Raw genomic sequence first — 15,677 nt, 5'->3', positions numbered from 1 at the left:
TGGTCCCACCATGAGACCCTTGGGGTGGGTGCAGACCCCAGTCCCCCCCCATGGGACCCTCGGTGTGGGCGCAGACCCTGAACACCTGGGTCCCCCCATGGTTCCCACACGCCGGGGTCCCCCCATGGGCCCCCCATTCCCACCCCCACCACAGACCACGACCGCAGGGCCCCCCCGGGGTGGCAGTTTCTCGGCGGCCGCAGGCGCCGGGGTGGGAAGGACCCCGGCATCCGGGTGCTGCGCTGACGCTCCCGGTACTGCCCGCGGCACCCCAGGGCGCAGGCGCGACACCCGTGGCTTCCGGCACCCCCACGAACCCCCAGGCCCGGCTGGGCCCCGCCGCCACTGCTGCCCACGCCGGGGGACCCCGAGGCCACCAGACCCTCCCCAGGGGTGGGTGCGCCGGAGGAAGGAGCCCATCGGCACTCCAGGTGCGGCAGCGGCGGAAAGGAGGCCAGCGCCACCGGGCCCCATCGCCACCGACTCCTCCGCAACCGTTGTGGTTCCTGGGGGTCTGGACACCCCGCTCCCCACCCTTGCTGTAGGAGCCTCCACAGAAGCAGTCAAAGACTCTTCTCCATCAGATCCTTACCTGAAGTCATCCTACCAAGGCTTCATCTCCATCAGCTCCTTACCAGGCGTGTTCCCATCAAGGCCTGACCTCTGTCAGAACCTCACCAGAGGTGGTTGCACTGCAGGACCTCGTCTTCTGCTCCTCATCCACAGCAGTGGTCCCACCAAGACCCATCTCCATTGTCTGTTCTGCAGAAGACATCCCACCAGGACCTCACCTCCATCAGCTCCTCCACAGAAGTGGTTGCACTGCAAGATCTCATCTTCTGCTGCTGCTTCTCTCCAGGAGTGGTCCCACCAGGACATCATCTCCACCAGAACCTCATCTCCACCAGCTTCCCCCCGGGAGTGGTCCCACTAGAACCTCATCTCCACCAGCTCCTCCTTGGGAGTGGTCCCAGCACAACCTCATCTCCACCAGCTCCTCCCCAGGAGTGATCTCACCAGAACCTCATCTCCACCAGAACGTCAACTCCACCAGCTCCTCCCCGGCAGCGGTCCCACCCGAACCTCATCTCCACCTGAACCTCATCTCCAGGCGTGGTCCCACCAGAACCTCATCTCCACTAGCTCCTCCCCAGCGCTGGTTGCTCCGCAGGACCTCAACAGCTGCTCCCCCCTGACACCATCCCCCCCAGGACCCACCTCCCCTGACTCCCCCCTAGAGCCCACCCCACCAGGAGGTCCCAGCAGGACCCCCGTGCCGCCGTGCCCCCCGCGCCATGGAGGCGTGGCGGCAGTGTGCCCGCTGGCTGGTGGCGGCACGGGTGCTCCCCGCGGGGCACCGGGCCAGCAGCCCCGGGGGGCAGGTGTGGGACCTGGCGCAGGCGCTGCGGGACGGGGTGCTGCTCTGCCACCTCCTCAACGCCCTCCTGCCCCGCGCCGTGCCCCCCCGCGACATCTGTCCCCGGCCCCAGATGTCACAGGTGCGACGGGGGGCAAACACCCACCAAGGGGGTGGGGATGGGGATAACTGGAGGGGGGATTGCCCCAAGAAGGGGTACGGGGGTGCTGGTTCCATCACAGTGACAATGACAGTGAGAGGGGTGGTGTGAATGACGGTGATGGCCATGGGGTGGTGGCAACAGTGGTGGGGACGATGGTGGTGATGGTGACAGTGCGGCTGGTGATGATGGTGGTGATGCTGGTGCCAGTGGGGATGACAATGATGGTGACAAGAGGGTTGGTGGTGACTTTGATGGTGACAATGACGGATGGTGAGGATGGGGATAATGGGGATGTTGGTGACAGTGACGATGATGGGGGTGACAGCAATGGTGGTGGTGATGACGATGATGTTGGTGATGACGGGGGTGACCATAACAGTGTCAATGAGCATGATGTTGGGGGTGACAGTGACGATGATGAGGGTGACAGCAATGGTGGTGGTGATGACGATGATGTTGGTGATGATGGGGGTGACCATAACAGTGTCAATGAGCATGATGTTGGGGGTGACAGTGACGATGATGGGGGTGACAATGACCATGGCCACAATGATGGTGCTGATGATGGTAGTGGTGCCAGCGAGGATGACGGTGACAATGGTGGTGTTGGTGACAGTGACAATCACGTGATGATTGTGGTGCTGGTGCCAAGGACGATGACAGTGACAGTGCCGACGGTGGTGATGGTGACAGTCATGGTGGTGATGGTGCCAATGGGTGTGACAGTGAATGTTGGTGATGTGGATGATGGGGTGACAGTGACAATGACAGCACTGGTGACAGAGATGATGGTGGTGGCAATGTCAACAGTGGTGACGATGATGGTGACGAATGGGGGAAGATGATGGGGGTTGATGGTGCTGGTGGGGATGACAGTGGTGGTGACAGTGATGGCGATGGTGACGATAGGGGCGACAGTGGCGATAGCACTGACAATGGGGGGGCGTGCTGGGGGGGTGGCACGGTGCTGGTGCTGGTGACAGTGACACGATGCCACCACAGTTCCTGTGCCTGAGGAACATCCGCACCTTCCTGACCGCCTGCGCCGACAAGTTCGGGCTCCCAAAGCACCGGCTCTTCGGCGCCTTCGACCTCTTCGACGTCCAAGATTTCGGCAAGGTGGGACCCGAGGTCAGACCCCGGGGGGGACCTGGGTGTCCCGCTGTCACCTCTCCCTCCCCATTGTCCCCTCTCTGTCCCCAGGTCATCGACACCCTCTCAACGCTCTCCTGGACCCCCATCGCCCAGAGCAAAGGCTTCACGTGAGTGCAGAGGACCAAGGGGTCCTGGTCCCCCTCCCCAAGGGACCCCCGTGTCCAGTCCCTGAGGGACCCAGGGGTCTGGGACCCTCACCCCAAGGGACACCGGTGTCCAGTCCCTGAGGGGCCCAGGTGTCCGGGTCCCCCTCCCCAAGGACCCAGGTGTCCGGTCCCCGAGGGACCCAGGTCTCTGGGCTGTGTGTCACCCCCCAGGCCCTTCCCTACTGAGGACTGCGTTGGGGACGATGACATTTACAGCGGCCTCTCTGACCTCATCGAGTGAGTGGGGCAGATTGGGGGGTGTTAGGGTGGTACTGGGGGGGGTTAGGGGGGGCGCTGGGGGGATGTTGGGGGTACTGGAAGGGTAGGGGGCATTAGGGGGGGACTGAGCTGTCCCCACACAGTGACACAGCAGAGGAGGACGATGACCTTTACGACTGTGTCGAAGACGAAGGGGATGACGGCGATGACATCTACGAGGACCTGATGCGGGTGGAGCCTCACCCGGCTATGGTGGGTGTCCCCCCTGTCCCCCTGGGACCCCCCCCCCAAGGTGCCTGGGACCCCCCTGGGACCCCTGGGTGTCACTGTCTCCGCAGAAGGTGGAGGTGGACAGGAGGCTCTGCTGCATCCAGGAGCTGAGGCAGACGGAGGAGAAGTACACCGAGACCCTCGAGTCCATCTGCCAGGTGGGATGGGGACGTGGGGGGACACTGGGGATGTGGGGGACACCGGGGCATGTGGGGGGACATGGGGGGACACCAGGGATGTGGGACAATATGAGGGATGCAGGGTACATGGGGGAACATAGGGGACATGGGGGGACATGGGGGGGACATTGGGGACATTGGGGGGATTGGGGACATTGGGGACATGGGGGGGACACTGGGGATGTGGGGGGACATGGGACAATACGGAGGATGCAGGGGACATGGAGGGGACACTGAGGGTGTGGGACAATACGGGGGATTCAGGGGCCATGGGTGACATGGGCGACATGGGGGACACGGGGGACAATGGGGACACGGGGGACATGGGGGAAGGGGAATATGGCGGATGTGAGGGGACGTGGGGGGACATGGGGGAAATAAGGGGGGACATTGGGGCCGGGGGGGGACATGTGGAATATTGGGGACATAAGGGGACAGGGGTCATGGGGGACATTGGGGACATGGAGGGACACTGGGGATGTGAGGAACACCGGGGCATGTGGGGGGACATGGGGGGACACCAGGGGCATGGGACAATACGGGGGATGCAGGGGACATGGGGGGACATGGGGGACATGGGGGACATGGGGGACATTGGTGACGTAGGGGAACATGGCGGATGTGAGGGGACATGGGGGGAAATAAGGGGACATTGAGGATGGGGGGACACATGGAATATTGGGGACATGGGGGACAGGGGGACATGGGGGACATTGGGGACATGGGGGGACAGTGGGACATGGGAGATGTGGGGGATTTGGGGACACTGGTGACACAGGTGGAGATGGCGATGCGGGGGACATTGGGGACATGAGGAAGGGACGTGGGGCACCAGGGAGGTTCCCCCAGTGGACTCGGAGCCACCTCCCAGTGCTCCCAGTAACCCCAGTGCCCACAGCACTTCCTGCGGCCGCTGCGGCACTTCCTGCAGCCCCAAGACCTCGAGAGCATCTTCATCAACGTTGAGGTGACCCCAGTAACCCATCCCAGTGCTCCCAGTAACCCATCCCAGTGCTCCCAGTAACCCATCCCAGTACTCCCAGTAACCCATCCCAGTGCTCCCAGTAACTGAAGTATCCCCCTATAACCCCTACTACTGCTCCCAGTAATGCCCCCTCCCACTACTCCAGTAGCCCCAAGGGCTCCCAATAACCCCGCTCAGTGCTCCCAGTAACCCCTCCTGCTACTCCCAGTCACCTCTTCTAGTGCCCCCAGCAATGCCCATTAAACTGTCCCACTCCTCCCAGTAACCCCCCAGGGCTCCCAGTGCTCCCCACAACCCCTCTCATTGCTCCCAGTAACCCCTCCACTACCCAAAGTAACCCCCAGCAACCCCCCCCCACTGATCCCAGAAATACCCAGTAATCCCTCCCAGTGCTCCCAGTAACCACCAGTAACCCCAGTAGGGGGCCCCAGAGGGGGGGATCCCCTCTTTCAGTGGGTGACACCACCCCCCCCTTGCCACACAGGAGCTGCTGCAGCTGCACCGGCTCTTCCTGGGGGAGCTGCGGGGGGCACTGGGGGGGGCTGGGGGGGGGCAGGGTCTGCCCCCCCTCTTCCTCGCGTACAAAGAGAGGTGAGGGCCACTGGGGGACCCTGGGGGAAATGGGGGGGGCATTGGGGGTCCTGGGGGGCAACGGGGGGTGTCCTGGAGGGGTCGGGGGGGCATTGGGGGTCCAAAACTTCATTGAGGTCCGTTTTGGGGCCAATCCTGCACATTTTGGGTCCGACTTCAGGTCCATTTGGGGTCTAACTTCAGGTCCGTTTTGGGGCCAATCCTGCACATTTTGGGTCCGACTTCAGGTCCATTTGGGGTCCAACTTCAGGTCCGTTTTGGGGCCAATCCTGCACATTTTGGGTCCGACTTCAGGTCCATTTGGGGTCCAACTTCAGGTCCATTTTGGGGCCAATCCTGCACATTTTGGGTCCGACTTCAGGTCCATTTGGGGTCCAACTTCAGGTCCATTTTGGACCCATTCCGGGTCTGATCCTGAGTCCAGCACCAGCTCTGATTTTGGCCCAGTTCGGGTCGGATTACAGCTGCCTTTGGGTGGCTTTGGGTGGCTTTGGGTGGCTTTGGGTGGCTTTGGGTGCATTCAGGTCCTCTCCATCCCTGAAGGTTCCTGCTCTACGGCCGCTACTGCAGCCAGGTGGAAGCAGCCGCCCGGCGCCTGGACCAGCTGGCGACCAACACCGACCTCCGCATGAAGCTGCAGGTGGGCTCGGATGCCTGGGACCCCCTGACACCCCCCAGGATCACTGGGACCCCCTTAGTCCCCCTGGAACCCTCCCAGACACCCTCCTCCCCAGGACCCCCCGTGTCCTCCCATCCCTCATGACCCCGTGTTCCTCCATGTCCCCATGACCCTCCCAATCTCCATGGCCCCCCATGACCCCCCGTGACCCCATGACCCCCCATGACCCCCACGACCCCCTGTGACCCCCAGGAGTGCTCCCAACGAGCCAACAATGGGCGCTTCTCCCTTCGGGACCTTCTGATGGTGCCGATGCAGCGGGTGCTTAAGTACCATCTCCTGCTCCAGGTTTGCTCATCAGGGTCCCTGAGGTGGGGGGATGGGGGGGGGGGGGAAGTTTGGGTCCCATCAAGGGGGTACACATGGGGGTCCCAGACACATGGGTCCCTGCTGGGGGGACCAACCTTGACCCCCCAGGAGCTGGTGAAGCTGACCCCAGAGCCAGCTGAGAGGGAGAGGCTGCGGGTGGCCCTGGATGCCATGAGGGTAGGTCCTGGGGGGGTCCTGGGGGGGGTCCTGGGGGTCCTTGGAAGAGTTAGGGGGGCCTGGAGGGCCTAGGGAGGATCCGAGGGGGTCTTGGGAAATTCTGGGGGGGTCTTGGGGGCTCCTAAGGGGCTCATGGGGTGTCTTGGAGGGGTTCTAGGGGGGGTTTTGGTGGGATCCTGAGGGATCTTAGGGGTTCTGGGGAGGGGAGAGATTCAGGGGGGTCTTGGAGGGTTCCTGGGGTGCCTGTGGGGTTCCTGAGGGACCCCTGGGGGTCTTGGGGTAGGTCCTGAGGGGTCAAAAGGGGTCATGGGCGTCCCTAGGGAGTCCTGAGGGGCTCCCAGTGGGTTCTAGGGGGTCCTGAGTGATTCTTGGGGGGCCCTGGGAGGTCTGGGGGTGCTGGGGGAAATGTGGGGGCTGGAGGGGGGGATATGGGGGGGTCCTGAGGGGGTCCCCGGGGTTGGAGGGGTATTTGAGGATCAGGGGGGCTGGAGGGTATGAGGGGATCCCCGGGTACCGTGGGGGTTGGGGGTGTCTGACTGGGCCCCCCCCAGGACCTGGCGCAGTGCGTGAATGAGGTCAAACGGGACAACGAGACCCTGAAGCAGCTGACGAGTGTCCAGCTCTGCCTGCACAACATGGTGGGGACCCCCCCCCCCACGACCCCCTCCCCACCCTCTCCTGGGACAGCCCCCCCCCAGCCATCCTGTGGCACCCCCAAACTGCCCCAGCTCCCCCTGCACCCCCAGACCCTCCCCAATCCTCCCCAGTGTCCAGCTCTGCTTCCATGACATGGTGGGGTCCCCCCGCCCCCCCAAACCCCTCCAGCCTCCCTGGGACCCCCCCCATGTCCCCCCAAATCCCCATATCCTCCATGGCCCCCCCATACGCCCTCAGTTTCCTCGTGTCACCCCTGTGTCCCTGCTCTCAATGTCCCCCCTGTGTCCCCCATGTCCCTGCTGATGTCCGGCACAGCCACAGTCCCTGGCGCAGTTTGGACGCCCCAAAATCGATGGAGAGCTGAAGGTCTCCAGCACCGAGCGGCGCTCCAAGGTGGACAGGTGGGACAAGGCGAGGGGCACAAAAGCGACACCCATGGGGACACACATGGGAACACCCACTGGGACTTGGGAACACCACAGGAACCTGGGGACACCACAAGGACACCATGGGGACACCCACTGGGACCTGGGAACACCACAGGAACCTGGGGACACCACAAGGACACCATGGGAACATGGGAACCCCACAGGAACCTGGGGACACCACAAGGACACCATGGGGACACACATGGGGACACCAACTGGGACATGGGGACACCACAGGAACCTGGGGACACCATGGAGACACACATGGAGACACTCACGGGGACATGGGAACCCCACAGGAACCTGGGGACACCACAAAGACACCATGGGGACACCCATGGGGACACGGGATCACCACAGGAACACATGGTGGCCTTGGGAACCCCATGTCACCTTCATCATTGTCCCCAGGTACGGCTTCCTCCTGGACAAGGCCTTGATCATCTGCAAGCGCCGTGGGGACTCCTACGAGGCCAAAGATGTCGTGGACCTTCAGAGCTACCAACTGAGGGACAGTGGCCTCAGCCCCCGTGACGGCAAGAAGGTACCCTGGGACCCAGGTGTCCAGGTCCCTGTGGTCCCAAGCATCCAAGCCTGGTGGGATCAAGTGTCCAAGTCTTGGTGGATCTACTGAGGCCTGGTGGACCCATGTCCAGCCTGGTGGACCCATGTCCAGGTCCTTGGTGGACCTATTGAGGCCTGGTGGACCCAAGTGTCCAGGTCCTTGGTGGGACATACTGGAGCCTGGTGGCCCCAGGAAGGTGGTCCTTGGTGGCCCCAGACATCTGGGTGGCAGTGGCCCCAGGTGCTGGGGCACTGCTGAGCCCTGCCCATGCCCACAGTGGACCCACACCTTCCTGCTCATCGACACAGCCGGGCTGCAGGGCTACGAGCTCTTCTTCAAGACCTGTGAGCTGAAGAAGAAGTGGTTGGAGCAGTTTGAGATGGCCCTGTAGGTGTCCCTGCACCCAGGGGTGGGGGACCTGCCCCACTGGGGGCCGGGTGGCCCTGCGTGGGGGGAAAACTGCCTCCACCAGACCCAGGTCTCCCCACCTCTTGCCAGCTCCAACATCTTCCCTGAGCATGCCCTGGCTGACGGGCATGACTTCCAGATGTTCTCCTTTGAGGACACCACGTCCTGCAGGGCCTGCCAGATGTTGCTGAGGTAGGACCCCAAAATCATGTTCCCCACTCTCCTAGTGAGACAATGGGGGACAGAGCAACATGGGAGGTGGGGTTTGGGGGCTCTGGGAGAAGGGGAGGCCCCAGGTAGGTGTTTGGAGGTGGGGTAAAATCTTGGTGGGTCAAGCCCTTGGGTGAGTTGGGGCCAAGGTGGTTCAAATCTTGGGTGGCTGAAGGTCTGAGTTGGTGAAGGATTGGGCGGGTTGAGTCCTGGGTGATCCAAGACCAATGTGGGTCAAGTCTTGGGTGGGTGGAGGCCTGGGTGGGTCAAAAAGCTGGTGGGTCAAGCCCTGAGTGGCCTCGAGGCCAAGGTGGGTCATGTCTTGGGTAGAGGACAAGGTAGGTTGAGAGTTGGGTGGGTCAAGGAGCAGGTGGGTCAAGCCCTGAGTGGCCTCGAGGCCAAGGTGGGTCAAGTCTTGGGTAGAGGACCAGATGGGTTAAGAGTTGGGTGGGTCAAGGCCTGGGGGAGTTGAGTCCTGGGTGGGCCAAAGTCAATTTGGGTCAATCCTTGAGGGGGCTAAACCCAAGGTGGGTTGACCCTGGTGGGGCCAAGGCCAACATGGGCCAAGAACCTGGTGGGCCAAGGACTGGATTGGCCCAAGGCCCACAGGTGGGTCTAGGACTGGGTCAGCCCCGGGTGGGCCAAGGTAGGTGGGTACAGGGGGCCCACAGGTGTCCCCTCGTGCTGACCGTGACCCCATGTCCCCCTGTGTCCTGGTGTTCCCCCAGGGGCACGTTCTACCAGGGGTACCGCTGCAGCCGGTGCCGGGCTCCCGCGCACAAGGAGTGTCTGGGGCGACTGGGGACCTGCGGCAGGGGCGGCGCTGGTGAGAGGCATCATGGGATAGTGGGGGAGTGGGGCATCATGGGATGGGGAGTGGACCATTTTGGGATACAAGACGGCTGATGTGATGCAGGGCATTGTGGGATACAAGACAGCTGACGCGATGCAGGGCATTGTGGGATACAGGATGGCTGACGCGATGCAGGGCATTGTGGGATACAGGATGGCTGACGCGATGCAGGGCATTGTGGGATGCAAAACGGCTGACGCGATGCAGGGCATTGTGGGATACAGGATGGCTGACGCGATGCAGGGCATTGTGGGATACAGGATGGCTGACGCGATGCAGGGCATTGTGGGATGCAAAACGGCTGACGCGATGCAGGGCATTGTGGGATACAGGACGGCTGACGCGATGCAGGGCATTGTGGGATACAGGACGGCTGACGCGATGCAGGGCATTGTGGGATAGAAGATGGCTGATGCGATCAGGGCATTGTGGGATACAGGATGGCTGATGCGATCAGGGCGTTGTGGGATGCAAGACGGCTGACGCAATGCAGGGCATTGTGGGATGCAAGATGGCTGACGCGATGCAGGGCATTGTGGGATAGAAGATGGCTGATGCAATCAGGGCATTGTGGGATACAGGATGGCTGACGCGATGCAGGGCATTGTGGGATGCAAGAGGGCTGACGCGATGCAGGGCATTGTGGGATGCAAGACGGCTGACGCGATGCAGGGCATTGTGGGATACAGGATGGCTGACGCGATGCAGGGCATTGTGGGATACAGGATGGCTGACGCGATGCAGGGCATTGTGGGATAGAAGATGGCTGATGCGATCAGGGCATTGTGGGATACAGGACGGCTGACGCGATGCAGGGCATTGTGGGATACAGGACGGCTGACGTGATGCAGGGCATTGTGGGATACAGGACGACTGACGTGATGCAGGGCATTGTGGGATGCAGGATGCCTGATGCGATGCAGGGCATTGTGGGATACAGGCTGGCTGACGCGATGCAGGGCATTGTGGGATACAGGATGCCTGATGCGATGCAGGGCATTGTGGGATGCAAGACGGCTGACGCGATGCAGGGCATTGTGGGATACAGGACGGCTGACGCGATGCAGGGCATTGTGGGATAGAAGATGGCTGATGCGATCAGGGCATTGTGGGATGCAAGACGGCTGACGCAATGCAGGGCATTGTGGGATGCAAGATGGCTGACGTGATGCAGGGCATTGTGGGATAGAAGATGGCTGATGCAATCAGGGCATTGTGGGATACAGGATGGCTGACGCGATGCAGGGCATTGTGGGATGCAAGAGGGCTGACGCGATGCAGGGCATTGTGGGATACAGGATGGCTGACGCGATGCAGGGCATTGTGGGATGCAAGACGGCTGACGCGATGCAGGGCATTGTGGGATACAGGATGGCTGACGCGATGCAGGGCATTGTGGGATACAGGATGGCTGACGCGATGCAGGGCATTGTGGGATACAGGATGGCTGATGCGATGCAGGGCATTGTGGGATACAAGATGGCTGATGCGATCAGGGCATTGCGGGATGCAAAACGGCTGATGCGATGCAGGGCATTGTGGGATACAGGATGGCTGATGCGATGCAGGGCATTGTGGGATAGAAGATGGCTGATGCGATCAGGGCATTGTGGGATACAGGACGGCTGACGCGATGCAGGGCATTGTGGGATACAGGATGGCTGATGCGATGCAGGGCATTGTGGGATACAAGATGGCTGACGCGATGCAGGGCATTGTGGGATACAGGATGGCTGACGCGATGCAGGGCATTGTGGGATACAAGATGGCTGATGCGATCAGGGCATTGTGGGATACAGGATGGCTGACGCGATGCAGGGCATTGTGGGATACAGGACGGCTGACGCGATGCAGGGCATTGTGGGATGCAGGACGGCTGACGCGATGCAGGGCATTGTGGGATACAGGCTGGCTGACGCGATGCAGGGCATTGTGGGATACAAGATGGCTGACGCGATGCAGGGCATTGTGGGATACAGGATGGCTGACGCGATGCAGGGCATTGTGGGATACAGGATGGCTGACGCGATGCAGGGCATTGTGGGATAGGGCTGGCCTGGGTGGAACAGGGCTTTCAGGGATGGCCCAAGCCCAGGTGGAGTTGGGCATTATGGGATGCCCTAACGATGTCCACCCAACCCCACAGGAGCCTAATTAGCACCTAATTAGTATTAATTAGGGCAGGGGTTAAATACCCTCAGTAATAAGCGTTTCCTCTTCCACCCCACAGATTCAGGCTCTGGCACGAGGAAGGTAACACCAGTATGTGGAAAATGGGCCGAAATGCCCCAGAACTGGGCGTGTGGAGGCCCCGGGGGGGTCGTGCCCCTTCCCACCCGCCCAGGACTAACGGGGGGTCTCGTTGCTCCCCAGAACAAGTCGCAGCGGCCGAGCCCTGAGAAGAAGCGGGGAGACCTGGGTGAGGACAACGTGGACCCACACTTTGGAGGGGGGTGCCCGTGCCCCAGATGGCTGGGTGGAGACACCACCCCCCCCCATCACATGTTCTCCTCCCAGGGTTGCCCAAGATGGAGGCCAACCAACCCTACAGCGGCGTCCCACCACCACCGGGGTCCCTGGGTCCTGCCCTACGCCTCAGCCCCGGGGACGTTGTGGAGGTCACCGTGGCCGAGGCTGAGCAGCTCTGGTGGCAGGTGGGGACGGGACCTTTGTGGTGGGGATGGGATCCTCGTGGTCATGCTGGGATGGGACACTGCTATGGGGGCAGACCACCATGGCCACATTGGGGTGGACCTCACCATAGGGGGCAGACCATTATGGTCATGCTGGAATAGACCCTCACAATGGGCTGGGACAGACCTCCAGGTCCGTGCTGGACCCCCATGGTGGGCTCAGACCACAGTGGCCATGATGGGCCAGACCACGATGAGTTGGGGAGCCATGGTTGGGTTGGACCCCCACCATGGGGCTGGACCCCCATAGCCATCCTAAAACCCCACCATGGAGATGAGCCAGACCCCCATGATGGGGCTGGACCCCTGTGGTCAGGCTGGACCCCTGCGGTCCTTCCAGCCTCCTGAGGAGCATGGGGACCCCCGTGGCCCCCCTGGCCCCATGATCCTTCATCCCCAGGGCAGGAACGTGGCCAACGGTGACCTGGGCTGGTTCCCTTGTGCAGCTGTGAGACCTTTCATCTGCGTGAGTATGGGGACCCCAAAGCACCACCAGGAGCCCCCACACCCACCCTGATGTCCCCAAGATGTTTGGAGTCCCCTGGGATTTGCGGGCGTGTCTGTGGGATATGGGGGGGAGGGGGCTCAGAGGAGTCACCTGCTGTCCCCTCCTTGATCCCCAACTCTGCTTCTCTCCCCCAGGTGCCGCTGCCGGATCTCTCAGTCTACCCCTGGTTGGTGTTGAGCCCCCCTGTTGTCCCTAGGACACCCCAAATCCTCCTCTGGGCTCCCATAGCCCCTGAGGATCTCCCCAGTCCTCCCCCAGGGTCACCCTGGAGCCCCCAGGACTTCCTGAATCATTCCCTGGGGTCCACAACCTTCCTGGGGTCACCCCATATCTCCCCTCAACCTCATCCCATCCTTCCTGTGGTCACCTTACCATGAATCTTCCAGGACCTCCCAGATCCCTTCCTGAGGGTCCTTCATCCTTCCTGTGGTCACCCCATAGCTCACAGGGCCCCCAAATCCCTCCTGTGGTCCCTCATCCCTCCTGGGTCACTCCAAATCCTTCTCCAGAGGCAGCCCGTAGCCTCCAGGGTCCCCCCAAATCCTCCCCAAACCCTTTATGCTTCTCGAGACTCTCCTCAAATCCTTCCCCAGGGACCCCCAAATCCTTCCTTAGGGTCCCCCATCCCTCCTGGGATCACCCCAGATCCTTCCCGGAGCTCCCCATCCTTCCTGCCCCCTCCAAATCCTTCCTCAAGGTCACCCCCTTGGCATCAGGGTCCCCAAAATCTTCTTCCAAGCCCTGCTGTGATCACCCCAAATCCTTCCCTGGGTTGACCCATAGCCCTCGCCTCCCCCCCCCTCCCCAAATCCTCTCGATTACCCCGGGGAGGGGCAGGGGATGGCTCAGGACCCCCATCCCACCATCCCCAGGTACGCTGGTCCCATGGAGCGGGGGGAAGCCGAGCAGCTCCTAATGCTCCGCTCCGACGGCGCCTTCTTGGTGCGACAACGGGTGAAGGACGCCGGCGAGTTTGCCATCAGCATCAAGTAGGGACCAGAGACACCTTCAGGGTGGGGGAGGGGACAAGGTGGGGGGGCACCGTTCCTTGGCTGAACCCAAGGGGACCCACCATGTCCCCATGACCAGGTACCACGGGGAGGTGAAGCACATCAAGGTGATGACGGCAGAGGGGCTCTACCGTGTCACTGAGAAGAAGGCGTTCAAGGGGCTGGTGGTGAGCATTGGAACCCCCTTCTCTGCCCTCCCCCCACCCCCGATCCCCATTTTTGGGTCCTCCCCACATTGGAGCTGAGGGCTGGTGGTGACCTCAGGGCTTGACCATGTCATCCACAGGAGCTGGTGGAGTTCTACCAGCGTAGCTCACTCAAGGATTGCTTCAAAGCCCTTGACACGGCACTGGTGGTGCCCTTCAAGGAGCCAGAGAGCCGGGCCAGTCCCCGGCCACCCGGTAGGACCTGGGAGATGGGATGGAGGTGGGGGGGGGGATGGACATGGTGAGGTCCTCCTCTTTCGGTCATCGTCGACAGGACAGGCTGAAGGGGACAGTTGAGTCACAGGGATGGGACAGGGACAATGGCCAAGGGATGAGTCAAGGGAATGGTTGAGGCCAAGGGAGAGGAGCAACCATGGGACAGGTTAAGTGGGATAAGCTGAAGGGACAAGGATGAGGGGGGTGGTTGAGTCATGGGGTCAAGTCTTTGGTGATGGCCAAGAGGTGAAATGAGAGATCAGTGATGGGATGAGTCATGGGGTCGAGTCATTGCCGATGGCCAAGAGGTGGGATGAGAGATCGGTGATGGGATGAGTCCCATGGAGTCAAGTTGTTGGTAACAGCCAAGAGGTGGGATGAGAGATCGGTGATGGGATGAGTCAAGGGGGAATGAATGGCCAGGAGGGACAAGCTGGGATGGGTCCAAGGGGGACAACTGGGTTCTGGGGACCCGTCAGTGGAGATGGCCAAGGGATGGGTTGAGGCAAGGACCCTGGGACAGTGAAATGGCCACGAGGACCAGATGGAGGGGACTTGGACATGGGGAGTGACCCTTGTCCCCTCCCCAGGAGCCGTACGCAGCTTTGGTTCAGCCAAAGCCCGCTATGACTTCTGCGCCCGGGACCGGACAGAGCTGACGCTGCGGGAAGGTGACATCATCCGTGTCCTCAGCAAGAAAGGCCACCCAGGCTGGTGGAAAGGAGAAATCTATGGGCGGGTATGGCCCCTTCCCCACCGCAGTGTCCCCCCAAAAAGCTCCTCATGCCTTCTCCCAACATCTCCATCTTCCCTCAGGTTGGATGGTTCCCCGCAAACTACGTGGAGGAAGATTACTCAGAATATTGCTGACCATGGACCCCCACCCCATCCCCTCCACTACCTTGTGTCCCACCACCCGTGTCCCCCCACCCCAGAGGCAACCGCATCCCTCCCCACCCTTCCCAACACCCCCATATTAATTTAAGTCTCTTCCTGCCTAGGAGGGACAATAAAAGAGGAGAAGGATGAGCTGCAGGGTTGGATTCTGCGGGAAGGGACCCAGGCGTGGGTGGGGGGTGAGGCCACGGGGTTGTTTTTGCCAGGAAGGGACACGGGTGTCCAGGCGGGCAATGAGGTCAAGGTTGTGCAGTTGGTTTCTCTGGGAATGGACCCAGGCGTCCAGGCAGCGATGACACCACCGGGTCAATGTCTCCAGGAAGGGACCCATACATCTGGGCAGGAGTGACACCATGGGGTCCACGTCTCCAGGAAGGGACCCATATATCCAGGAAGGGACCCATATGTCTGGGCAGGGTTGACACCATGGGTCAATGTCTCCAGGAAGGTCTGGGCAGGGGTGACACCACGGAGTCCACATCTCCCAGAAGAGACCAATATATCCAAGAAGGGACCCATACGTCTGAGCAGGGGTGACACCATGGGTCAATGTCTCCAAGAAGGTCTGGGCAGGGGTGACACCATGGGGTCCACGTCTCCAGGAAGGGACCCATACATCTGGGCAGGTGTGACACCATGGGGTCCATGTCTCCAAGGCTCAGATAGCCAGAGAGGGGTGATGGACAAGGTCATGGTGTCACCTTCACTAGGAATGCACCCAGCTGTCCAGGTGGAGATGCCACCATGGGGTCAACATCTCTAAGGGACCATGGCACATGGGCAGGGGACACGGATA

The 15,677-nt window shown here is 61.6% G+C and overlaps 1 protein-coding gene across 1 annotated transcript; it reads left to right on the top strand.

Annotated features, from left to right (window-relative positions):
* The first annotated feature begins 935 nt into the window (after positions 1-935).
* On the top strand, positions 936-15,013 carry VAV1 (vav guanine nucleotide exchange factor 1). Its single transcript, XM_040613735.1, has 27 exons — positions 936-1,499; positions 2,523-2,639; positions 2,724-2,782; positions 2,993-3,058; positions 3,184-3,292; positions 3,379-3,468; positions 4,388-4,456; positions 4,959-5,065; positions 5,609-5,705; positions 5,937-6,032; positions 6,162-6,230; positions 6,782-6,868; positions 7,203-7,288; positions 7,727-7,859; positions 8,158-8,267; positions 8,379-8,480; positions 9,227-9,324; positions 11,582-11,604; positions 11,725-11,770; positions 11,869-12,005; positions 12,445-12,510; positions 12,687-12,718; positions 13,425-13,541; positions 13,642-13,729; positions 13,849-13,963; positions 14,575-14,723; positions 14,801-15,013. Exons 1-27 carry the CDS (start codon positions 1,296-1,298, stop codon positions 14,852-14,854), a joined length of 2,526 nt encoding a protein of 841 aa, XP_040469669.1. The 5' UTR covers positions 936-1,295; the 3' UTR covers positions 14,855-15,013.
* Positions 15,014-15,677: the final 664 nt, after the last annotated feature.

Source organism: Falco naumanni, chromosome 13 (assembly GCF_017639655.2).
Source record: "Falco naumanni isolate bFalNau1 chromosome 13, bFalNau1.pat, whole genome shotgun sequence".
In the NCBI taxonomy this organism is placed as follows: Eukaryota; Metazoa; Chordata; class Aves; order Falconiformes; family Falconidae; genus Falco; species Falco naumanni.
This window is presented reverse-complemented; position numbering and strand designations above follow the sequence as displayed.

What these genes read in the sequence shown, in the direction of transcription:
- VAV1 (XM_040613735.1), top strand. Translation starts at nt 1,296, where the DNA reads ATGGAGGCGTGGCGGCAGTGTGCCCGCTGGCTGGTGGCGGCACGGGTG. An exon ending in AGTACCATCTCCTGCTCCAG is followed by an intron (nt 6,033 to 6,161) that starts GTTTGCTCATCA and finishes TTGACCCCCCAG; the next exon opens with GAGCTGGTGAAGCTGACCCC. An exon ending in GATCTCTCAGTCTACCCCTG is followed by an intron (nt 12,719 to 13,424) that starts GTTGGTGTTGAG and finishes CACCATCCCCAG; the next exon opens with GTACGCTGGTCCCATGGAGC.